The sequence below is a fragment of the Thalassophryne amazonica genome, chromosome 5 (genome assembly GCF_902500255.1).
Source record: "Thalassophryne amazonica chromosome 5, fThaAma1.1, whole genome shotgun sequence".
In the NCBI taxonomy this organism is placed as follows: domain Eukaryota; kingdom Metazoa; phylum Chordata; class Actinopteri; order Batrachoidiformes; family Batrachoididae; genus Thalassophryne; species Thalassophryne amazonica.
In genome coordinates this window covers 78,077,204-78,103,561 of record NC_047107.1, presented here as the reverse complement: position 1 = coordinate 78,103,561, position 26,358 = coordinate 78,077,204, and the positions used below count along the sequence as shown (strand labels likewise).

The 26,358-nt window shown below is 39.1% G+C and overlaps 3 protein-coding genes across 3 annotated transcripts in view; 2 read left to right on the top strand and 1 right to left on the bottom strand.

The window, feature by feature from the left end:
• ostf1 (osteoclast stimulating factor 1) overlaps window positions 1–7,806 on the bottom strand; it is a 73,718-nt gene extending 65,912 nt beyond the window's left edge. The window contains exon 1 of the mRNA XM_034170603.1: window positions 7,654–7,806. Coding sequence (XP_034026494.1) covers window positions 7,654–7,687 — 34 coding nt within the window. The 5' untranslated portion in view covers window positions 7,688–7,806. The remainder of the gene's footprint in view (window positions 1–7,653) is intronic.
• A 5,111-nt stretch (window positions 7,807–12,917) lies between these two features.
• On the top strand, window positions 12,918–26,279 carry nmrk1 (nicotinamide riboside kinase 1). Its single transcript, XM_034170604.1, has 8 exons — window positions 12,918–13,040; window positions 15,117–15,207; window positions 15,303–15,351; window positions 16,308–16,476; window positions 16,730–16,801; window positions 17,023–17,129; window positions 19,791–19,874; window positions 25,762–26,279. The coding sequence occupies exons 1-8, from the start codon at window positions 13,012–13,014 to the stop codon at window positions 25,770–25,772; spliced, it is 612 nt and encodes a 203-aa protein (XP_034026495.1). The 5' UTR covers window positions 12,918–13,011; the 3' UTR covers window positions 25,773–26,279.
• Window positions 25,766–26,358, top strand: part of LOC117510759 (gamma-glutamyl hydrolase) — a 38,060-nt gene continuing 37,467 nt past the window's right edge. The window contains exon 1 of the mRNA XM_034170601.1: window positions 25,766–25,865. Within this exon, the coding sequence (XP_034026492.1) occupies window positions 25,862–25,865 (4 nt within the window). The 5' untranslated portion in view covers window positions 25,766–25,861. The remainder of the gene's footprint in view (window positions 25,866–26,358) is intronic.

Sequence of the window (26,358 nt, the reverse complement as noted above, 5' to 3'; positions counted from 1 at the left end):
TTCGCGTTTGACCGTTTACTCAAACTAGGTTACAGTTTGTATTTTTTAGTTTTACTTTCCGCACACACTTTTGCACCAACCTAAGTGCTATTTATATGTTTTATGTAGTCTGCACCCTTTTGTTAAATTGTTATTCTTACTAATTACAGTCAGTGTTTTTTTTCTCCTCTGTTTAATATATTTTCAGTTCAGCATTAAACTTAAACCACCTTGACACTTGCACGAATTTGATCCCTGCACTGGCAAGCAATCCTGTGTGCCAACGGGTAAACTTGTCATAAACTGTGCGAGGCCCTGCGTGCCGTGTTATGCACTGACTTGCAGTGTTTGCGAATTACGTTGCGCAATGTTCATGGCTAGTTCACACAAGTGGCACGAAATTAATGCATGCCAGAAATTTTGAACATTTCAAAATTTTCTTTGTGCACTGGAACGCAGCCTCTCACAGTTTACTCACTGGTATGAAAGATTACGTGCCAGTGTGATGAGCAAATTCGTGGAAGTGTCAAGGTGACCCTATGTTCCAGTCAACATGGGGTGCTAGAGTGTTTGCCATGCTGAATGCTACTACTTTTGAATCTGTGGGATCCCTCTTTAGCAAATCAGGTCTTTTTTTCTTTTCTTCTGGTTTATTCTCGAGGTGGTGCCATCACTGTGTGGCAACAATTGTTTTTCTTCCGATTTTATGCTGCCATCACCCTTTTGGAGACATTAGGTGTTTTGCTTTCATCATGTGTTTTTTGCAGGTAGACGGGGGGATTATCCTGGCTCTATTTTGATTTTTCTTTCTTTACTTATGTGTGAATGCAGTCTTCTACTTGGAGTTCTACCGCTCTCAGTGCAGGCGCATCTGTTGGCTTTGTCACATGGAACGTAAGAGGCAGCGGGAAGTGTCACTAAAAGATCTTAGGTGTTCAGTCACCTTAAACGACTAAACTGACATAGTTATATATATATATATATTTTTTTTTTTTTTTTTTTTTACAGTAGACCCACCTTAGATTGAAAGACCATCGCAAACTCAAATTTTCATGGGTTGAAGAGATGTACCACTCCAATTTCAATTCCAAATCCAGCAACACATAAATTAAAGAACTCAATTCGTAACCACTAATGTAAGTGCAGACAAGAATGGCAGATACATTATGGTTACGGGTACTTTGATGCAAAAGAAGGTGGTATAAGTAAATGTTTAATTTTGATGATCCTGCATTTGCCAATAAATTGCTTAGCAACATACCCAATTTAAATACTCATTTGTTAATTTTAGGAGGTGATCTGAACTGTGTTTTTCACCCAGTGTTAGATCATTCTAATCCCCGGTCTTCCTCTTTATAAGCTTTGTCTAAGTCTTTTGCTGACTTTATGGCCAAGAATGGCTTGGTGGATCCTTAGAGATTTCACAATCCTTTTGTTAAAAGGTTTTCCTTTCCTATTCAAGGACTGATTTTTTTTTTCCCCATAGATCATAGTGTCAATTTACACGTTGTTTCATCTGACTACTCAAGTATTCTTATATCTGATCATGCTCCACTCTCTTTGGATACTGAGCTATCCGCATATAAAACTCCTCTCCCTCCTTGGAGATTTAATTTATTATTGGCACACAGGAAATTTTGGGAATTCACCTTGAAATCCATAGATGATTTTATTCTTTTAAATAAAAATGATTCTCCATCCCACCCTCTACTTTAGGAAGCTATGAAAACATTGCTCAGGGGTCATATTATTTCATATGCCTCACACATTCATAAGAAGTTCAATACCAAACATGAGGAACTGATCTCAGCCATAAGTCACCTATAGGGATGTGCTTCATCCCTCTCCAATACTATTTAAAAAACATGTTGACCTTCAGGTAGAGTTTTGATCTCTTATCCATAAAAAAAAGTGCTGAACAATTGTTATTACAACCTCAGGGTACATACTATTAACACAGTGACAAAGCCGATTGAGGTATGAGGTGAGAGGCTACCCTACGTTTTAACTGATGTGCCAACAAACTAAAAATGACTCAGTGATTATTGTTACAGAGCCTGATAATCATTTTTTTTTTTTAATACTCGCACTTTTGTCAATATAAATTCATTCATCCCAAGCCAAAAGTGTACCCGAGGTTGTAATTTCATTAGATGTCGAAAAGGCATTTTACAGAGTAGAGTTGGGATGGGTATTGATAAGATTTTAACAGTGTCATTATCGATTCTTTTATCAATACCTCCTATGAATTTTTGGTGTACTAAAAGTAGGCTTTACAGGTTTTCTAAGTCAACATCTTATTGAGTCTTAAAGTAAATAAATGTGAAACTGGTCAATGGATCCTTGATCTCTGGACAAAAATAAAAATAAATAAAATCTGTACATATACACTGGATCCTACATCTCTGGACAGGTTCATCCAGGAGTCGGCAAGACCAAGATTAATTTAAAGTGAGAGGGGGAAGTTTTGGCTTTTTAAATACTTGAAAGACACTGGACTCGAGAGGATTTAGTACTGCTTAGGGATGGGTATCAAGAACCGGTTCCTTTCGGGTATCGTTAAGAAATGATTCAATCCACCGACGTCAATAACCTTTTTGCTTAACGATTCCCTTATCGGTCCTTCAGAGTGACCGTTCTTTTTGGGGGTGTTTGTCAGGAAAATGATCATTTCTCTAAATTGATTACAGACCCTGCAGCGAGTCTGTAATCAACTTTGCTGCAGCGCGGCTTTGCTTTGAACCTTGAACCAGTCGAAGCAGTGATTCGATCTGCGAATTGTTGATTCATTGTTTTATTTTGCTTTATCTTAATTTTTCCCCGCTAAAACCCTAAAGAGCATATGTCTGAGTAATATTTACCTTTTTTATGTTAAACTGACCTGTTATGTTCTTCTGAAACAGTTGATAGATGTATTTTATAACTTGAAAACGGGAATGATGCTAACGCGTTAGCATATCTATGGCGTTTTCAATGTTAAAGTTAGCATTAAGCTGTCCGCGTCTCAGTCGGCACATTTGTGTGCCTTTCTTTTCTGTATAATAATTATACAGAATAATAATCATGCTCAACGTTCATTGTCGTAAAGGAGTCAAATTATATTTTTTAATTTATTTTTATTAATATACTAATAATAGCAACAACAACAATAGCAATAATAACTAATAATGCTACAGCACAATTTTAGAGAAAGAGTCAAAAAGAACCTGATGAAACAAAACAACAGAAAAGATAAAACCAACTAACAATGAAAAATAAATAAATACATATAGAAATAAATAAGTGTTTCCTGTGAACACCTAGTGACTCTGACACCTCCACTTCATCCCTGTTTTATTTAAGTTTAATGACAATTTGTTTCGGTCAAATCATATTTTTAATTTGTTAATTTCTTCAGTGATTTCTTCCAGAATGATCTGTATTCTAGTAAGGGCAGAATACTACTGGAATGAATTTGAATAAGGAAAGCTGTTTTTTTATCTCACCAAAATGGGTTCTGCACTCACTGCAGTTCCAGACTGCATTTCAGTGCTTCTAGAATTCAAACATTTTTGTGTGGGTGGTGTTGGGGTGTAATTTTGGGTTACAGCTTTTTTTTTTGTTTTTCACCACTTTCATCCCTGAATATGTCAATCATGAGTCACTTTTGTGAGGATTAAAGTCACTAACTGGGACTTGGTTTTGGAGATAAATTTATAAACTGGGCTCGACCGCTATACACATCGCCAATTTAGAAAACAAAAATTTGTATCAGCTCCGTCACCATTGACGTTGTGTTCTTTGTCAAGCTTGAGAAAATTAAATATACATTGAGAGGACACAAGCTTTTTTCACATATGGGAAGCACTTTTGACGTACCTGGCCACCTTACAAACCCTGTCGGACTGAAATTAACTTCAGTACAGATTGCTTAACCTCTACAACACAGTGCTGTGCATATGCGCACTCAATCTAATGAGCCATGATGAGTGGGTTCTTCTTCATACCCCCCCCTTTTTTTTATCATTTACTGTAAAGAATAAATTCTCTTTTTCCCTTTCTATGCAGTCTTTGTATTTCATTCATTTGTTTTAACTATTTAAATAACTGAGTGTTTGCAGTTTTCTTTAAAAGAAACATTTGTGCTTTTACGGTTTCACCTGTTTACAGCTTAGTAGGGCTGCAGCTATTTATTATTTTAGTAACAAGAGTATTCTATAGATGATTCTAGTGAATAATCGAGCAATCGGATAAAAAGTACTTTTGCGTTTTTAAACATCAATAGTCCAGGGCTCTCCCTAAGCAACGGCACAATGTCGCTGCGCCAAAGCCTTGACCGTTTTGCTGAAATGACGATGGGATGTGGCATTCTGTTTTTTCCCCTCGAACTTGTAGAACCATGGAATTGATCACCTGGTCTCTCAACACGACTGACACCATTTTTCAACAAGAAAATCGGGGCTGGGGGACCCTGCATGCCCAGATGGAACCTATCCTGCGGGCTATGTTCTCGAAGCCTGGGAGAAGTGGCGCGTTGAATGCTTGGCACCACTCTCCATGGAAGATGTCGAAGATTTATTCTTATTTGCTTTTAGGGTAGGGGGGCTGGAGCTGATTGGGTTATGCGCTGCCATGACCTACCGGAAAAATGGAAAAACGGCTGCTACCAGAACCTCAATCCCACATTTGTCCGTCACGAATATTGAAGTGGGCAAGGCGGTACAATCTCAGACTGCGTTAACTTCTGAACTCAAACGCAAGTTGGAAAACATCTCGGAGCAAATATCAGCCTTGCAAAGGAAGATGTTGGAGACCAAGGCACATTCATGAATTGGATTTCAACAGTCAGAGGACCCGCAAATGGAATTTCTGTATCTCTCTGCCTAACCCAAAACATGGCAGCAATATCAGCTACCAAAGGTCAAAATGCCCCACTTGTTTTCCTCCAGAAGGATTTCAATGGCCTTATGAAGCATTCGGCTCCCCCCTTATCTGCCCTCCCTTACAGCCTGCTGTTGTCAAGGCAACTCCAGACTTAATGCACACATGGACAGAGACTGATACGAACTCTTTTGCACACATGACGCACGCCACTTTTGGGGACTCTTCTTATATATATATCCAAGTAAGCATATCCAAGTAAGTCATGCATGAACTCTTGTCTTGTATCAAATCAATATAAGAGGAGTCCCCAAAATTCTGCCAACTGTTATATAAAGTAGAGATGTTGGTTTATCCACTCCTGCAAATTTCATTGAAAAAGGCTGATGGCGTGGGCCACCAGGTGGCACTAAACTTCCTCAAAACTGGGAAAGTCGAGTAATTTGGGGCCCCCTGGTGGCCAGCGCCATCAAGACCCCAATCGTTTTTCAGTTGCATTTGATAGAGAAGGGCCTATATTTGTTGATAACATTGAAATCTGGTTGGGGTCTTGATGGTGCAGAGAGTTATGGGCCTTTAAATACAGCCAATTTCGCAAAATGACCAGACTTTGAGTGCCCCCTATATTCAGCGCCATCGTTCCCCCAACCAAATATGTATATAAGATAAAAGAGTTTGCCTCCCTATGTCATTTGATAGTTAAACTAGCTTAGGGACTTGATGCCGCTGAATGTTACACCACTTGAAAGATGGGAATTTAATGAAATATCAGTTTTTGTGTATTTTTGCCTTGAACTTTGATAACCCCTGGCAAGGTCACCGCTTGGTTTTCGGGCAAGAAATTTTGGGAAAGTTTGTTACTTGGTAGGTTCGATCTTTGAGGCAAGTTGCATTGAAATCCGAGTCAGCTTGAATCACGCCCTAATGTAAACCTGCCTGAACTTTAAAAATATTGGTACTTTAATTCTGCAATTTATACATGTTTATTTATTATTACCCTCTGTTCACTGTTACTCCATTAATGCCACAATAGCCACTTTGGCTAATTCACCAATACCTCTTTTAGCCACACACCTGTGATATGACATTAGCCACAGCAAGCAAGAGTATTATGTTGTGGTGTAGAACTACATATTGATTTGTTTACATGCCCAATAATCTGGCATTTACCACATAAATGTCACACTGAACAGGAGCTGCTTCCTTCCTGCCTGGTCTTTTGTTCAACACTCATACCCCATCACACTAGAAGCCGAATGGGCCCGAATTTTGTCCAAATGAAAATTCGACCCACATTTGGGGAGTTTCGAGGTGCATTCGAAAACGTCGGACAGCACTCTCAGAGCAGTCTAAACAGTCGGGCACAGTCGTGCAGCCACTTCAAATGTTTTGCTCATGTTCAAAACAGTCGTGGCGCAGTCAAGTCGGAAGCGGTATCGCATTCAGGGGACATTCGGCAAGTTTGCACCACATTGAACAGTGGCCGATGTCTCAAATATGCCTCAACACAGCGCACCTTTAGTGCTGCTAGATTATATTCTGCCGAACTGCAATTGCGCGGCTTGTACATGCATTATCTGGCAGCTGACCAGGTACTCTTACTGTGTTCCACGTACATTTGTACTGGGTGTTCAGATGGCTGGCGTCCGCAATCGTTATTCCATCCCAGATGTGGCATGAATTTCGGTTTTTATGACATTCCGCCTGATTTGGCTTGGCTCGTGCTCATTCATACTAAGTGTGATGGGGTATTAACAATCAAGGCTCCGCTGCACTTGTATACCTGAAAATCAATATTGAGGCTTTTCAGGTTTCAACTCCCGCAAAACCTCAGAGAGGTTGCTGCGCTGCGAGACCTCAGTAAAATTGAGAACTGCATCGATACGCTCTGAAGACGCTTCACTTTAACCGCTGCACACGGACAACACAATTAACATCGCAACATAAAACTATTTTTATATTGTGCCTAAAACTCTTGTGAATATATTCTCTGGGTTTTTAGACGTTGTTATTGCGTTTATTTTATGTAAACATGCGAGAATCACAGGCTGTCTCTGTTATTTTCAATGGGAGCTGCTGTGAGCGACGCTCACTTCCTGTTCATGTCGTTCTGGGGGAAAGTGAAGTTTGCTCTTTAACGTCTTTGATTATTGTTCTTTACAACACTGTTTGTCCTCTTTGTTCCAGACTAATATATATGTCTGAAATTCGGTTTGCGCTTATTAAATTCCACGCAGATTAAACGTAGCAGACACGGATTTTTTTCCAACTTCGTTCAGGGCCAGTTCTGTAATTTCACACTTTTGTGTACTGTTTGGAATATATGTCAAAACTACATCAATATTTTAGTAAACATCCCTGTACCCCCCAAAGAATTTTGGCTTGCATGACGCCCCTGGGTATGACTGATTTATTTTTATTTTTTATTTACATTCAATCAACGTAAACCACAATCCGTTGTGACACTGAATGGTTTTAAAACGGTACATGTTACATGTAGCGTGAATTAACATGGTACATTTGTGAGCAAATAAACGAGTTTGTCGTTAAACTGATGATCCTGACTATGTTGACTGATGGAAACAGGGAAGTGACGGAGGCCTGACCGGACAGCGCCAAAGAGGAGCGAAACTTCTGAAACACAGTGTCTGCAGCTAAAACTCCACCAGAAAACGGCACAAATGCCACAAAATATATAGATAAATATACAATAAAAACGACAACCTGGAGCTAAAAGGTGTGTTTGTCCTGCTCGGAGGCGACAAAGTACAAGTTTGAGTTAACGTTAAGGCACCGCAGCGGCGTCATTCTTACCTGGTTTGGCCGGTTTGGGAGGCGGCTTCGACATTTGTGGGCAGTAAAATGTAATCAAGTAAATCAAGCAGTGTTTTATTCCAAAGTCAAATGTGGCACGACTGCGAGACACAATGGTCTAACTGCCAATGAGGAAGTGGACACTTCAGCCAACACGGAAAAGTAAAACTGCGCATGTGCAAACCTGGAACCTTTTTATGTTAAATGGCGTTATTCAAAATCAATCATGCAGCTTCTTTTTGTAAAATCAGTTTTCATCACTCTGGTGCTAAGCTATGATTCTTTCACCAAAACATTAAATCTAAGCTTGCATCTCAGATGTAGTTGAACTTTCAGGTCCTCTAAGAAAATCTTCCTCTATACCACTTCATCATCAAGCTATATAACTGGTGATATAAAATGCAAAACATGCACTATGCACAATTTGTCCAATCACAGCCACAGAAGCCTATAACTTCTTCTGGGTTCTCTGGGTATCTTGGTGGCTTTCCAATTCAATTCATTTCATTTGTATAGCTCCACCTCACAACAAAGTTGCCTCATGGACCTTCACACAAGTAAGGTCTAACCTTACTAACCCCCAGAGCAACAGTGGTAAGGAAAAACTCCCTCTGAGGAAGAAACCTCAAGCAGACCAGACTCAAAGGGGTGACCCTCTGCTTGGGCCACGCTACTGACAAAAACTGCAAAACAATTCACAAAGCGAATATACAGGAAATGTTGCTGATGCACAAGACAGGAGGGTTTCAGAAACAGACACCACACCCATCTCTGGATGGAGCTGCACCTTAAACAGAGAGAGAGAGAGAGAGAGAGAGAGAGAGAGAGAGAGAGAGAGAGAGAGAGAGAGAGAGAGAGAGGGAAAAACAGAAAAGCAAAATCTGCAAAATCAGAAAAACAATAAATACAGTATAATTTGTCAGCATTAAGCAACAAGAAGAACAAAAGAAATACTAAGGTAATCACCGGCCACTAGCCTTACGCTTCACTAATAGACCCAGAATTTAGATAAAGTCAAGGTCGCTGCCCAATCTGTTTCCTAATACGATGAATTTAAAAGGGTAAAAAGCATAGTAACATAGTACTATACCAGTATGCTAGCCATACGAACGGGAAAATAAGTGTATCTTAAGTCTGGACTTGAAAGTCTCTACAGAATCTGACTGTGTTATTGACACAGGGAGATCACTCCACAGAACAGGGGCATGATAAGAGAAAGCTCTATGACCTGTAGACTTTTTATTCACCCGAGGGACATAAAGTAGTCCTGCACCCTGAGAATGCAGAGCATTCTCTATGCAGCGTCGAAACTGCTCTAAGTCTGCTCACTCTCAGATCACGTCAAGGAGAGAGGGCATCCTCTAAAATACATTAATAAACACACTCAGTCAAAAAATGTTATAGTTTTCTACATTGATTTCTGCTGTCTTCAGGATGACAGATCATGTGAAGACATAAAGCGATGTTGACAATTTAGCTGATGACAGCCAGACACTGCAATCTTACAGCTTCAACTTTCTTTGCTGTCCACAAATGTAATTTTTACAAAGAGCATCAAGATTGGTTCCAGTGCTATTTATTCAGTCTGAAAATCAACATGTAATGTACTATACGGAAACAAAGAAAAATTCGGCAACATTCATCAATAAATATCAGGTCAGAGAGAGAGAGAGAGAAAGAGAGAGAGAAAGATGGCCCCTCAGCCAGCTGGTTCTGGGACTCAACACAAACACAATCAGAGCCACCAAACACAAACCCTATTAAACTAAACGAAATTATAAAAAGAAAACTATGTAATGCATTGGGGAAAAAATCATCAAAAAACAACAACAACAAAAAAAAGTGTAAATTGGAATGCTTTTTGGCCCTGAACAGACAGTATCTGTGGCAGAATACCTGAGCACTGTGACCAACAAGCTCAGGAAATCAGCAGTAATCTGGACATCGTTTGTGGGCTTCCCCAGGGTTCTGTGTTGGGACCAAAATGATTTAATTTGTACATCAATAATTTATGCAAAGTTTCTGGTTTGTTTAAAGCAGTTCTCTTTGCAGATGATACAAACCTGTTTTGATCAGGAGAAAATCTGCAACAATTATTATCTGATTTAGAAACTGAAATGATAAAGTTAAAGAGATGGTTTGATATTAATAAATTATCACTAAACTTGTCTAAAACTAAAATAATGTTATTTGGAAATTATAAAAAAGACATACAAATTCAGTTAAATATCAAAGGGGTAAATATAGAACGTGTCAAAGAGAATAAGTTTTTGGGTGTCATTATTGATGAAAGAATTAATTGGAAAGCTCATATTCAACATATTCATAAGAAAGTATCAAAACGTATTGCAGTATTAAATAAAGCAAAGCATGTTCTTGATTGCAAAGCACTATATACTCTGTATTGTTCATTGGTTGCACCCTACCTGACTTAATGTGCTGACGTTTGGGCGCTCGGACGACCAGGAAAGGTTTCTGTGTCTCCATTTGTGGCCCTAAAATATGAAATAACCTGATGGCGGAACTCCAACTCAAATCCCCTCGAGACTCCCCTTCTCCACCTTTGGTATCTCAAAATGTAGTTATTTTATTTTCCAGCAGGTGGCAGCATTTCCACATCACATGGACTGCAGTCAAATTCAAACTAAATTTCTTTTGTGAATTTATTGTGATGTAAGCATAAGTGATATAATATAATCATATAATCTTTTTCTATTTATAGATGAACAGTTATTATGGCATATGGGTGATTCTTAGACTACGGGCACTTATTATGTCCTTTGATCATATTGTATGAAAAAGAGAAAAAAAGGGGAAATTTCACACTTTTATAGTTATCTTTACAATGAAAGTGTTTTAAGAAATGTGTTCTAGTAGTCTATGATGACTTTTCACCTTTTTTCAGCATCATTATATGCAAATATTGCCGTTTTGTGCTTGTCCCACACCCAGACTTTTGATCTTCAATAATAAAAATGAATGGTAAAAAAAAGAAGAAGTTTTTTCTAATGTTTTAAAATATCTTTGAATAAAATATCAGTAAAATAATCAAAACATAATTGGGGTATTCAATGTCATACAACTGTTGTGATTTTTTTAAACAAAATGTAGTTGTCCCACACTATTGCCATAATTTCCACCACAACACTGTAATGTCCCTTTAAACAGTTTGTATGAAAGATTGTTTGGGTAGTTTCTATGGAGATAAACTGTGACATCAGAGCACATGTATATAGCACCAAATCACAACAAACAGTTGCCCCAAGGAGCTTTATATTGTAAGGCAATGGTGTGGTGGAAATTACATTTACAAGGCCAATAGTGCCTGTAGTTAAAGAATCACCCATATGTGGGGAAAGCCCTATAGGAGCGCAAATACATTTTTGTTCACGCCCAGTAACGTCACAATTAGAGTCCCTTAATTGAGAGAGTAGCAATCACCCTGCACAGAGTGCCGCTCTCATTGGACCGACATCTCTGCTGTTTTGGAATTGTGGGATAGTTGGAGCCCATAGCTTGAACTCGCCGGACTACTTTCGCCACCCTCTCACGAGCGCAGCTTTCCAGATAGATCTCTTTCAGTGCAGCTTCTTGTTCTGACTTTAAGGCGAAGTTAACACCCACATCTTTCATCGCCAACTGTAAATGGTAATCAAAACATTCCAATCGTATCTTTCTGAACTCTTCCGCATCAAACTGCACCGTGACAATGTTTACAATGTGCTTGAGCCATAACAGATTAAGTTGCTCATTAATAAGTTTCTTAAATATTTATTACGGCCACTCTTAAAACATCATTTATCTTTATAATTTTATTACTGGTAAATTTTAGAATTGATTTAGTTAGATGAGATATACTCATTATCTCACAGGAATATATCACAATTATCTGGGAACTACTTTTTTTGCGCAGGAATTCAACAAGCACGTCGGCTGCGGGTGCGTACTAACACAGAATACCCAGAAACTGGACAGTTGTTCAGCCATAACAAGGGCGTCCACGTTTAGCTTGCCATAAGCTAAGCTAATGGCGCTCGTGAGAGTATGAGTAGCGACATGACGAATCGGGGGCGGTCACGTGACTCCTGGTGCCATCTTGGGGCCAAAACAGCGTTCGCTGTTAATCTGTCTGCTTGTAAATTCATTTTATTTTATTTATTTATTTGCTGAAAATGTCGGGTTGCTTTGCATTTGGATGCACAAATAGACACAACAAGGGCTTCAAGATGTGCAGATTCCCTTCAGATCTGAACAGAAGAAAAATTAGGGAAAATAAAGTCAGCTGTGTGGGATGGAAGCGACTTCATCGTCAAAGCTTTGCAAAGTAAATTTAGTGTTCAGTCCCATGTACAGTTAAACTCACCTAAACCATCATTGTATAAACCAGATATTCGCAGTTACCGGACAAAAAAGTCCCAAAGTTTTTATATTGTTTTCCATGTAATTAACACCATATATATAATGGATTTTCGCTCACATTGGATAAAACGTAGCGTCAGATCGCAATGTATTTCCATTAAAAACCTGAGCAGTCTGGTCGTGCATTGTAACAGAGGTACAAATTAAACTTCAGCACTTTGACACTTGAGGAAAGTGGGACCAGAATCATTTCTGTGATTAAAAGTGAGATTGTTGATTTTTTTTCAAACCATTTTTTTTTTTCAAACTCAGACCCACAACACCGCAGAAGGCTGTGATTTGACACTTTTCTGCTTTCACTCCTTCATCTGCCATCATATTTTAAGTTTTTGCAGTGCACACGCTGATTACATCTCAGGATCACATACAGAAAAGGCCACAACTTTACAACACAAAGTTGGAAAAAGATGAAACTGTACAGCTTACCTTTGGAGGTGATGATTGTAGAAAGAAAAGCTTGTTGAGGGTCAAATTAATCCATAATAAAGCATAATCCAGCGACAGAGAACTCTAAAACTGTCACGCAGTTACAGAGCTGCAGAAGCATAAAATCAGGCTTTAAATTCATTAAATAAATATCATAAATAGTAAATTTGATATCTTAACTATTTTTATATTTATTTTGATAGCCCCTGCACCTGGATGTGTTACTGTATGTGGTTAAATGATTTTAAAAAATGTTGAAAACATAAAAGGTTCATTCAGTAGTTCAGCACAGATGGACCCAAAATGGCGCCATGTTCTGAGTTGACACTACTCTACCTATCCCCCCGCCCACACCTTCTCGCCAATAAGCAGGGCGCGTGCGTGACGCGGCAAAAGCGAGTAGCCAATCACGATATGGAAAGGCGTGCTTGAACATAAAGTTGTATTTTTTGTTAGTATCACTTAGTTTATAAACGTTTTATTAGCAGATGAACTGTCAGCTCACCGGCCGAAATGAAGAAAATAATCGTCGGAATAGGCGGGTAAGGTTTAATGTCAAGCGTTGACGTCTTCTCCACATGTGAGTTTTAACAGTTTAAACTTGCCTTATCTCACCGAGCTCCTTTGTTCGCTTGCAGATAAACTACTGGGCCTCATTATATTTGTTATTCTCACACACACACACACACACACACACACACACACACACACACACACACACACACACACACACACACACACACACACACACACACACACACACACACACACACACACACACACACACACACACACACACACACACACACACACACTTCGGCAGTACTTTTATTCTTACCTTTAGTAAGCTAGTTGTTACACTGTAATGATTGGTACAAAATGTACCAGAATAAGATCAATAAAACGTGACAGACACGCACAAACATAATACGCATAGAAACAGCTGCATGTGGAGTTGATGTACCTCCAAACAACACAGAAATGACGTTATTTACATTATAAACATGACATTGTTGATTCTGATGAAGAGATACCTAACTCAGGTGAAAGTTCAACACTTGAAGGTCTTGATGAGAAGGAATGTTGACAGTTGATAAGAAAAAGAAGTGAGGGTTTAATTTTGCTTATTTTTTTATTTATACGGTTTCACCACTTACCATATTTGTTGGTCACCTTTTTCAATAACATGCGTCTGTCACAGTGAGCTTTTCCTACATTTCTTGCGCTCATTCAGATATCCTGTTAAAATTGTCTCATGGACATCTGAAGGCTTTTGGTGATATGCAGTTGATCTCAATGCTCAATCTGAGAATCATGCTTTTTCTCTGTTTTTGGTTTTGTGCTGCAGAGTGCATTGAGTGACAGCGTTGCAAAAATGCTGCCTGGTGATGCATTCAGGTGCTGCTGTAAAGAGCAGACAAAACAGTTTCATATCCAGAAACTTTGTAATGTTTGTGACATGGACACAGAAGAAAATCAATATTCCAACACATGCTGTAATAAGCAAAGATGATATCATTTCTTTTTACTGAATCCATGGTGGATAATTGTTCTTCTTTTTACTGAATCCATAGTGGATAATTGTTCTTCTGTTTTCCAGTTCCCCAAATCAGCGGCGACCTTAGTGGTCACCAAGACCCTGTGATTAGCAACAAAGCTTCACTTGTAATTTGCTGGGCCTGTCTGTCTTTATTTCATGGTCATTGTGCATGTTAAAAGATACAAACATGACCCGTTATAGGAGGTTCACAGGTCTCACTTAATATGTATCAGAACCCAAAATTTCAGAACTAATTATGCAGGGTTTTTGTGTGTGTGTGTGTGTGTTTTTTCCACAAAATTACTTAGAAAAATTATGCAGACCCACTCACTCTGACTCGCTGCCTCTATTAATATGATGCATTCACTGCTAACTGCAAGAAAGACTGCAGCTGAACCTCATATTGGGCTAGTGTGGTTCCACGTGGTCTGCGGTTGTGAGGCCAGTTGGATGTACTGCCAAATTCTCTGAAACGCCTTTGGAGACGGCTTATGGTAGAGAAATAATCATTCAATTCACGGGCAACAGCTCTGAAGTCAGCATGCCAATTGCATGCTCCCTCAAAACTTGTGAGATGTGTGACATTGTGTTGTGTGATAAAACTGCACATTTAAGAGGGGCCTTTTATTGTGGCCAGCATAAGGTACACCTGCGCAATAGTCATGCTGTCTAATCAGTATCTTGATATGCCACACCTGTGAGATGGGATGGATTATCTCGGCAAAGGAGAAGCGATCACTAACACAGATTTAGACAGATTTATGAACAATATTTGAGAGAAAAATGGGTCTTTTGTGTATGTAGAAAATGATTTAGATCTTTGAGTTCAGCTCATGAAAAATGGCAGCAAAAACAAAAGTGTTGTGTTTATATTTTTGTTCAGTGTATATATTTCAGACAATCAGTATAATGTTGATTTGCACATGTGTAGGATAATGTTCAAGTCTGTCTATGTAATTATTAATGAGAATGTTAGAAAGCTTAATGAATATTCTACAAGCATTTATAGTGTCATAGTATAGTGTTCAACAGGTGTGTAAAAGCAGAACAGTTTTAAGCTGTACACATTTTTTTCCAGGGTGACTAATGGAGGAAAGTCTACGCTTTCTGTTAATTTACACCAGAAGATTCCCAACAGCTGCATTATTGCACAGGATTCTTTTTTCAAGGTAGTATAGGAGGCTGACATCAGATTATGGTGTTGACTCCCCGCCCAATTACAGGAATTTGAGGTTATGACTGATTCTGCATTTTCTTTTTCCAGGATGATTCAGAGGTACCTGTGGACAGCAATGGCTTTAAGCAATATGACAGTAAGTACAAATAATTCTTTTTCAGACTGTGTCAGGGATTAGATAAATAATAACCCTCTTTGATAAAGTAAGTGTATAAGGAAAATAGTACCAAGACCTTCAATCAGGTGTGGATAACAAGGTGTTATTAACTTAGCCTAATGAAATAAATGAGTTGTAGGAAAACCCACCTTAAACACGTACATGCATTAAAGGATATATTGACTTTTTTACAACTCTTGTCATATTAAGACCTCAAACCAGACCTCTTTGTGACAAAATTATTTGTTTAGGAAGTGAATAATAAGAGTGACAAGAGCAGCCAAATGCTCAAAATACCAATGAAATATTGCAGACAACTTACTTTTTAAATCATTTTCATATTAGTGTTTCAAAGTATTTGAAGAAATACAGTCAACTCAGTGTATTCTAATACATATACCATTTTATGTCAACCCTGCAGTGAAATGAGCACTGCTCAGTTTGTTGATGGTGGATATAGTACACAGTAAATAGTCCCATTAGAAATTTAATGATAACACTATCATATATTGTAAGTAATCATAAAATGCCCAAACACATTAATAACTGCAGTGTACAGTTTTCAGATTCTTAAAATGTAGCTCTTCTGTAGGTGCCATATTGTATTTTCTGTTTTGTATTTGTGAAGAAATCTGTTTCTATCATACGACACATTTGTCAGAGGTGTGACAACTTGATTATTAACCATGATTAATAAGAATAAAATTGTAAAAAAGAAAAATTGTTATATAAAAATGGCATAGAAAACAGATCTGGCACATATTTTGAATTTGTAAATTCTTTCTGGTTCCTTATTTTTTCACATCAAATTGCGCAGCAGGTGTAGCGGTTCAGAAATTGTTGATACACAGATGTATGTAGAGACGGGTGGATGTGGCTGCTTTTTGACAGCTTGAACACTAGACTTGATGAAAACCTGTTTGCATTCTGTTCAGTGCTCGATGCCCTCCACATGGATATAATGATGAGCAAAATTGATTTGTGGCAAAGAGATCCTGTGTTGTTCCTGAAACAGCGAAACCTAATGACTGACTGCATCACACCCTTAGACCACAAGAAGGTGTTTGTGCTGATAGTGGAGGGCTTCCTGATTTTCAACTACAGGTACACAAGCAGGATTTGAATCACATCACTGTGAGTATTTCAGGCTTTAAACTTTGACATGCCATTTAAAAAAAATAATTCAGAGTCATTTGATGGTCCACATTTGTGTTCCAAAAGCTATTATATTTTTAATCACTCTCACCATAATTGCTATCTACTACCGCCATTGATTTTTTTTTTTTCTGACCTTAATTTTGTGTGTTTCAGTGATAGCTTAATGTGCATTTTTTGTTTTCTCCATTTTTGCTAACAGGTCTTTGAATGAGTTATATGACCAAAGATTCTTCCTAGAAATACCGTATGACATCTGTAAGGAGAGACGAAGGTAAGAATCCCCTCACTAAATATTTTTTAGATTTTTCAGAATTAAAATAAAATGTTTAAGCACCATTTTCTTTGCATACTATGGTTTAGAATGCTTTCTTACTTGTTTACATTTTAATATTTTGTCCCTCCTTTGAATTAAGAATTTAACCTTTAATTTAATTCAAAAAAGAAACTCTTTGCTTATTTACGTGTTTTTGTTGCTGCTATCTTCATTGACAGTTCAAGGGTGTATACACCTCCTGATCCCCCTGGATACTTTGACAGACATGTGTGGCCCATGTATTTGAAAAACCAAAAGGAGATGGAGAATATGGTGTCAGGAATTGGTGAGTGCAAGATACAATGTAATTGTTTGAGTGAAAAAGATAATGACAGTGTTGATGTGTGTATTTCTAGGGTTTGGAAAACCTGAGGCATGTACTCTTTAAAATGCAGTGATGAAAAGGGAGCTGACCCAAAAGGCAAAGCTCTCGATATACTGGTCAATCTTCTTTCCTACTCTCACCTATGGTCATGAGGATTGGGTCATGACAGAAAGAACTAGATCACGGGTACAAGCGGCCAAAATGGGCTTCCTCAGGAGGGTGGCTGGTGTCTCCCTTAGAGATAGTGTGAGAAGGTCGGTCATCCGTGGGGAGCTCGGAGTAGAGTCGCTGCTCCTTCACGTTGAAAGGAGCCAGCTGAGGTGGTTCGGGCATCTAGTAAGGATGCCTCCTGGGCGTCTCCCTAGGGAGGTGTTCCAGGCATGTCCATCTGGGAGGAGACCCCGGGGAAGAACCAGGACTAGGTGGAGAGATTATAACACCACACTGGCCTGGGAACGCCTCAGGATCCCCCAGTCAGAGGTGGTCATTGTGGCACGGGAAAGGGAAGTCTCGGGTCCCCTTGTTGGAGCTGTTACCCCCGCAACCTGAACCCGGAAAAGCAGTTGAAGATGAATGAATGAATGAACGGATAGATCAGTAAAAGAAAGAATAACTTCATCTGATTTGTTAACATGATAACGCAAAAACAATGTGTCGTCATCTTGTAACTCATCATATTAAAAAGGCCCAAACCCTCTCACAACTGGTGTACTTTGTTTATCAGGGCAATTGGAAATGCAGTTTTGTTTTTACCTGTGTGTATTCAACAAAAATATAAAGTAACACTTTTGTTTTTAGTTTCTTTTCTTTAATTGAAGTAAAAGATCTATAAAATATGTTCTGCGAGAGCTCTTGGCAAAATTATATTGTATATGCATTAATGGTAAATGTCCAAAAATTATGGAATCACCCAGTAAATTTTCATCCCCAAAACTAACACCTGCATCAAATCAGATCTGCTCGTTAGTCTGCATCTAAAAAGGAGGGATCACACCTTGGAGAGCTGTTGCACCAAGTGGACTGACATGAATCATGGCTCCAACACGAGATGTCAATTGAAACAAAGGAGAGGATTATCAAACTCTTAAAAGAGGGTAAATCATCACGCAATGTTGCAAATGATGTTGGTTGTTCACACTCAGCTGTGTCTAAACTCTGGACCAAATACAAACAACATGGGAAGGTTGTTAAAGGCAAACATACTGGTAGACCAAGGAAGACATCAAAGCGTCAAGACAGAAAACTTAAAGCAATATGTCTCAAAAATCGAAAATGCACAACAAAACAAATGAGGAACGAATGGGAGGAAACTGGAGCCAACGTCTGTGACCGAACTGTAAGAAACCGCCTAAAGGAAATGGGATTTACATACAGAAAAGCTAAAAGAAAGCCATCATTAACACCTAAACAGAAAAAAACAAGGTTACAATGGGCTAAGGAAAAGCAATCGTGGACTGTGGATGACTGGATGAAAGTCATATTCAGTGATGAATCTCGAATCTGCATTGGGCAAGGTGATGATGCTGGAACTTTTGTTTGGTGCCGTTCCAATGAGATTTATAAAGATGACTGCCTGAAGAGAACATGTAAATTTCCACAGTCATTGTTGATATGGGGCTGCATGTCAGGTAAAGGCACTGGGGAGATGGCTGTCATTACATCATCAATAAATGCACAAGTTTACGTTGATATTTTGGACACTTTTCTTATCCCATCAATTGAAAGGATGTTTGGGGATGATGAAATCAATTTTCAAGATGATAATGCATCTTTCCATAGACTGAAAACTGTGAAAACATTCCTTGCAAAAAGACACATAGGGTCAATGTCATGGCCTGCAAATAGTCCGGATCTTAATCCAATTGAAAATCTTTGGTGGAAGTTGAAGAAAATGGTCCATGACAAGGCTCCAACCTGCAAAGCTGATCTGGCAACAGCAATCAGAGAAAGTTGGAGCCAGATTGATGAAGAGTACTGTTTGTCACTCATTAAGTCCATGCCTCAGAGACTGCAAGCTGTTATAAAAGCCAGAGGTGGTGCAACAAAATACTAGTGATGTGTTGGAGCGTTCTTTTGTTTTTCATGATTCCATAATTTTTTCCTCAGAATTGAGTGAGTCCATATTTTTTTCCCTCTGCTTGGTCTAAAAAAGTAACCGTTACTGACTGCCACAATTTTTTTTCCTGATTTCTTATAGTGTTTCTTAAAGCCAGAAAGTTGCCATTTGAAATGACTTTAGTTTTGTGTCATGTGTGTGATCTGCTTTTTTTCTACAAAATTAAACAACTGAATGAACATCCTCCGAGGCCGGTGATTCCATAATTTTTGCCAGGGGTTGTATATATAAATAATAGATGTAATTCACACACAACATCAGCATTTACTTTTGGCCTATGGCTCCATATTAATATATGACTCGTAAAAGGAAATAATTTGGGCAGTTTTTGGGCTCTTAGCATCCAGTATGTGTGGTTTTAAAATTATATGTACCTTGAAATAAACTTGCCAGTTTCTCCCATTTCCAAAGTAGTCTGGTGACCATCGAAGTCACTGCTACATGTTAAATATAATTGCTTTTGTATTAATTTAGCAAAAAAATTGTTCAATGTCTCTATTTTTCAGTATTTCTGGATGGACTGAAGCCAAAAGAGGAGCTGCTTGCTGCTGTGTATAAAGATGTTAGTCAAGCAATAGAAACACTTAGAGGTATGTCACACATGTCATTTTTTAAAGAAAATGTTATATTTATTTGTTGGTTAAATATTTCCAGTGAATGACTTAATAATTTGAATGTACATCACTCAGTGCTTTTTAAATTGCCAAAAAACTTCAAATTGTTCCATATAATGGGACAACTAACAAAAAGACATTTTTTTTTAACAGTACACTAGGTGTTATATGCAATAAACCAGTTTAGCATTCTTATGGAAGTTTGGAAATTAAATTTACTAATGGGTAATTCTATGGTAACGAATTACAGTCAGAGCAATTTTTAAAGGTAAGATAAAATATGGACAGATTTTGCTGTGATTGTAATTCAGTTACTCTACAACTACCCTAAGTATCACATCACAGAGACAGATGCAAGTATTTGTAAGCCCTGGGCAGAGGTGGGACAAAGTCACCATCAAGCAACTCTCAAGTCATGAATCAGCAAGTCCCAAGTCAAGTCTCAAGTCATAATGACCACCAGCTGTTTGTAATCTGACTTGAGACTTGATTTAGGACTTGCAGATTGATGACTTGAGAATGACTTGACAGTGACTTCATCCCACCTCTGGCCCTGGGCCCATGGGCCATAAACCCCTTGAAATGTAGGGTACATTTTTGGTGGTCCATATTTAATCTTATTAAAAAACAATTCATATAATTATCAGCACAAAAACAATAGGGTCCTTTGACCAGCTTCGCTGATGTGCTTGGAGCCTAAAAAGCTAATTTTATGCCAGTTCACTCTTTCTTTAACTGTGACACTTCAATAAATGAAAATAATAAATAAATGAAAAGTCACTAACAGAATCAAAATATGACTGTTTATTTAAAATAAAGGTAACCATAACCAGGTTCTACGTATTTTTGAGTAACTGTAAGGTGTCCAGCCAATGAGCAAGACTTCTGAGCTTGGTGAGGAAACTGCTGGGACACCCCGCAGAATTGCCATGTAAAGCCGCTGGCTATTATGCACTATGTCAAAAGGTCTCAAGCCATAATGCCCAGAAAAATTATTGTACACCTGTGTTCCAGCTACTTTTGTCTTTTTTTGTGTGTGTACTTTTGCGAACATGACATAATGTCACATAATTCAGAGGAGTCACGAAGCACTCGAATCTTCAAAGCGCACTTCAAATTTGAATCGATGCAGTCGGAAACTGTGAAATGGAAGCTAAGTCTTTGATGCTGTCTTCGAAGCTTTGATTCAAAGCAGCTATCACAGGCTGAAATCAAAACAAGAAGCAGTCCATATATCAGGCGTGGCACAAACTGTAGGACACAACTGCAAACTCACACGACTGATAGAGTTCAAAAAGGGATTTAACTGGCTCAACAGGCAGGTAGGTACACGTGTGGTCCAGCAGCGTGGCAGCGGTAGCAGGCAGACAAGAAACAGAGGCATGGTCAAAAACAGGCACAGGTCAAAATACACAGCGTATGGGCAATCAAAGGCAAGACAAAACTCGAGGTCAGAAACAGGCAAGGTCAAAATACTGATAAGCTGGACAAAACAAGATGTGAGACAGAGGCTGGAAAGTGACAAAGTCAACAATCTGGCAGTGAGCTGTGAGACTGTGAGGGCTTAAATAATTGGTGGTGTAATCAGTGAAACAAGATGCAGGTGTCAGTGAAGTTTCTGGAAGGGGCGTGACCGGGGAAGACAAAGATTGTGCACAGTGCAAGAAAGTGAAGGCAGGAAAACACACAGAGTGGAGTGATGAAAGAGACAAAGACACGTGAGCAGGTGCAAGAGTGGAAGTGGACGAAAACACAGAGCAAAAAGAGTCATAGTGACAGACAAAGACAAGATCTGGTGCAGGGGCAATCAAAACAAAAACCATGGACAGAATAAAATGCAGCTATAACCAGGATCAGGAACAGAACATGAACATGAGAACTGGAAACAAAACCTGACATTAAAGCATAACTGAAATCACAAATGAGATGAGCAAAAATAAACTACTGACAAACAGAGAATAAACAAACCAGATGACTACAGAATAATGCAATTAATGAAACAAGATAACTGCTAAACAGAAAGTGCAATAAATAACAAATTGACATAACAGAAAAGAAGCACTGAAAATAAATAGTAACAAAACCCTGTGACTAAAGCACAATATAATAAATGTGATAAACAGAATGAACCTAAGACTAAAGCAACTAAGGGATCAAGAGTGAAAGCAAATAATAAACAATAAGCAAAACTAAATACGTGGCAAGCCCATAAAACATCAAAAATAAATAAAAACAAGACAAAACATAACTGAAGCATGACAATGGCAACCTGATATCATAAATAAAACACAAGATTCAGGACATGAACCCATCATGGGCAGGAGCATGACACCATATAAGCTACAATACCTAGTTATTGATTGATAATGTTAGATATCAAGGTTACTTTAGGTAATCCACTGTGTTAACAGACATCTGTGCTTTAGACTGTGCTGTTAACCGGCTGAAAATGGTAAGTTTTAAAGTATTTCCATGGTTCAACCACATTAGCCTACCAAAGTAATAGCACAGTGAAGCCTGAACAGATTATACCAGTTAACCTTCCATGATCATAAATACATTGATCAGTAGTCTCATCTGACAGATGAGGTTCATAGTGTGTGTGAGTGAATGAGTGAGAGAAAGAAAGGAAGGAGGGGTGGGGGGGGTAGTGTTGAACTGAAACCCAGTTACATGCTTATTATTGTTTGTTATCATACAAGTAGTTGGGCATGGGTGGTGGCCAAGAGGGTAAGTGTGCTTGTTTCTAGTGTGGAAGCTTCCTGGCTCAAATAAACCCACCCTTGCCAATTCTCCATGTAATAATAGTTGCGTCTGGTGTAAAACTGCTGTGGTGACCCCGAATGAAAGCAAGGGAGCAGCCAAAGGGACTTACTATAATGCAACTACTTTTAAAATAATTTGCACATAAAGACAACAAAAATGACAGTCAAAAAAAAAAAAAAAAAAAAAAATTAACTTGGAGCATGCTCTTGGTTCCCCTAAACTTGCTGCAGCGTAACCCTGTATTTAGATGTGTACTTTTCCAGCTGCTTAGATGGCTGTTTCCATTCACTCATAAATTTTCATTATGTTTTTGTTTTTTCATTGTCCACCTTTTGTCTTTCTAGCTCAAGTTGTGTAAAAATCATTGTTATTAGCAGTTTTGGGGCGCCTTGACAAACCTATGTTTGAATAGCCTCAATGTACTGGTAAGCTGCTAGCTAGCAAGCAACAACCACAGTATTTGCTCAGAACTGTTTGCTAGCAGTAATGTCACTGCTATTTTCACAGCCTTTTGAACTAAAAGGTACAAAGGGTTGAGGTGATTGGGGAACTACGAGGTCTGTTAGAAAACTATCCGACCTTTTTATTTTTTTCAAAAACTATATGGATTTGAATCATGTGTGCTTGCATCAGCCAAGCTTGAACCTTCGTGCGCATGCGTGAGTTTTTTCACGCCTGTCGGTTGCGTCATTTGCCTGTGGGCAGGCTTTGAGTGAGCACTGGTCCTCCCCCCTCGTCGGATTTTCATTGTCAGGGAAATGGCTGAGCGATTGGAGCAGCGCTGAATCAAATTTTTCCAGAAACTGTGAGAGACAGCCAGGTGGAAACCATTCAGAAGATTCAGACAGCTTTCGGTGAGGATACTCTGGGTATCACACAGATTATGGAGCATTACAACCGGATTAAAGACAGCCCACAGTGGCGGAGAGCGCGCCGCGCTCCGAGCGGCCATCGACAGGCTGAAATGACCAGATCATTTCCAAAGTGAACGCTGTGGTGATGCGGGGCCATCATGTGACTATCCGAGAAATTGCGGAAGAGGTGGACATCAGCACTTTTTCGGTACATTCTACTGTTACAGGAGATTTTGTAATGAAAGACATGCAGAAGAATTTGCGCGTCGGGACGGAGCCGCAATGGCGCACAACAAAAAGCACGTCCGTGTTGGAAACCATTCAGAAGATTCAGACGGCTTTCAGTGGCTTTTCAGTGGAGTGAGTATCCGAGAAATTGTGTAACAGCTGGACAAAATCTCCTGTAACAGTGGAATGTCCTGCAAAAGTGCTGATGTACACCTCTTCTGCAATTTCTCTGGTAGTCAGACGACGTCCCGGATCAACGCAGCCTTCACTTTGGAAATTATCTGGTCGTTTCAGCCTGTCGATGACCCCTTGGAGCGCGGCGTGCCCTCCGCCGCTGTGGGCTGTCTTTAATCTGGTTGTAATGCTCCTTAATCTGTGTGACGCCCAGAGTATCCTCACCGAAAGCTGTCTGAATCTTCCGAATGGTTTCCACCTGGCTTTCTCTCACAGTTTCTGGAAAAATTTGATTCAGCCCTGCTCCAATCGCTCAGCCATTTCCCTGACAATGAAAATCCGACGAGGGGGGTGGACCAGTGCTCACTCAAAGCCTGCCCACAGGTGAATGACGCAACCGACAGGCGTGAAAAAACTCACGCAATGCGCACGAAGGTTCAAGCTTGGCTAATGCAAGCGCACATGATTCAAATCCATATAGTTTTTGAAAAAAATAAAAAGGTCGGATACTTTTCTAACAGACCTCGTATATCTGTTTTGCACACTGTCCCGGTCCGCTGCCAAGCCGCAAATCCCCGTCAGTTGCGGATATCAGCGGTTAACGGCAGATATACAGCGCATAGAGTGAGTATGTATTGTGTATGAATTGAGTATATATGGAGTATGTAAGGCAGATGTCATTCGCATTCAGATTTTTGAACAGCTCAAAAATCCTGCCTGCGGACATGCATGCCTCTGCGGATGATCACGGGCGTGTTCGGATGACGGCCGACTCGTACAGGCATGTTACACGGATATTGCAGATGTTTGGCGAATATGGGCCAATTTTGTGCGTAATCCATACGCAAATCCTTCTAAATGCCAGTGGGACAGGGCCCTAAGGTTCTAAAAACATTCTGGACTCACACGCCATTCTGACTTATTATGGAAACTTTGCATAAGCCATTTCCCTGACAATGAAAATCCGACGAGGGGGGTGCACCAGTGCTCACTCAAAGCCTGCCCACAGGTGAATGACGCAGCCGACAGGCGTGAAAAAACTCACGCAATGCGCACGAAGGTTCAAGCTTGGCTAATGCAAGCGCACATGATTTAAATCCATATAGTTTTTGAAAAAAAATAAAAAGGTCGGATAGTTTTCTAACAGACCTCGTAATAACTAATGCACAGAGGGCCATGGGCTGTTTGGTAGCTACAGAGTAAAGTTTTGTGGCCACAGTTCATTAGACCATGCTTCATTTTGAAGCTTGGACCATATTATCATGAAGGTGCTGAATTAGCACAATTTCTTACCATAACCAATGTAACATCAGTGTAGCAGTGGCACACAGGAAAACTTTGGGCTGTGTAACATTCAGTGACCTTCACTGGCCACATTGCTGTGACTTTCAATGTAAAAAGTCGGTCCTTTAAAATAGCAGGCATGAAAAGCACTGAGACTTCACTGTGGTAATCCTGAAAACTATCAATCATTTCACATACCCACTCGGAAACAAAACATTAGGCGAAACGTCAACTTTGCATAGTGGAAGCATGCCGTGTGAAAACATGCATGGAAGAAAATAATTCCAGCCCAACGTCTTCAGCAGGAGATAATTGGACTTTTGTTGTTGTCTGTTTTTTTTTGATACTTGTAAATATAGTTTTGTCAATTACATGTACAGAGGATGACCAGATTCTTAATTCAGATATTTCATCAAAAAAGATGTACTATCACCAATGTACAATACATGGAAGATACAAGTAAGGCAGAGCAGGCAAGGTAGCATTTTGTGATATTGATTATATATATTGGGTCAGTTCTGAATGCTGTAATTGGATTGTATGTATTTTATTTGCAGAGAAAGACTGAAATGGGAGGAGCTGAAATTCTTGTGCATACTTTTGAAGGTGGACACTGCTGCAGGAAAAGGCCTGACTGGACCGTATTTCTTTGGTTTTATGGGTAAATTTTATGAATATCGCTGATGCTTTTTTCATGAATATCGATAATGATGGGGGGTTTTTTGTGTGTGTACTCTGAATTCAGTGTATCAATCTTCTAAGAGCAGTGCTGCTGTGGTCATACACTTCTATAATTCATATCATTGCATTATCACTCAGTGTAAGCAATATCCACAATACGAATAGATCGATGTCTGTATTTTGTCATGTCAAGGCATATGTAAAAAAAAAAAAAAAAAATCTTAATTGTAAAAGAACTTTTGCAGTTGCTTATTAAGTCATATTGACCCCCTTTTTACTGAAATCGTTTCACTCCATTAGACGCTTTCTGTCTGTTGCAGCGTCATGTTGTGTGGTTTCAGTAACTGATTTTTGATATGATAATATGCACATTATCCTTGGTGGTCCTGAAGAAGATGCGTCTGTATAGCTATGTGTGTATGCGGTAGTTGCTCTGTAGTCCGATTCTAAACTTGCACTGGAAGTCCTTAGAA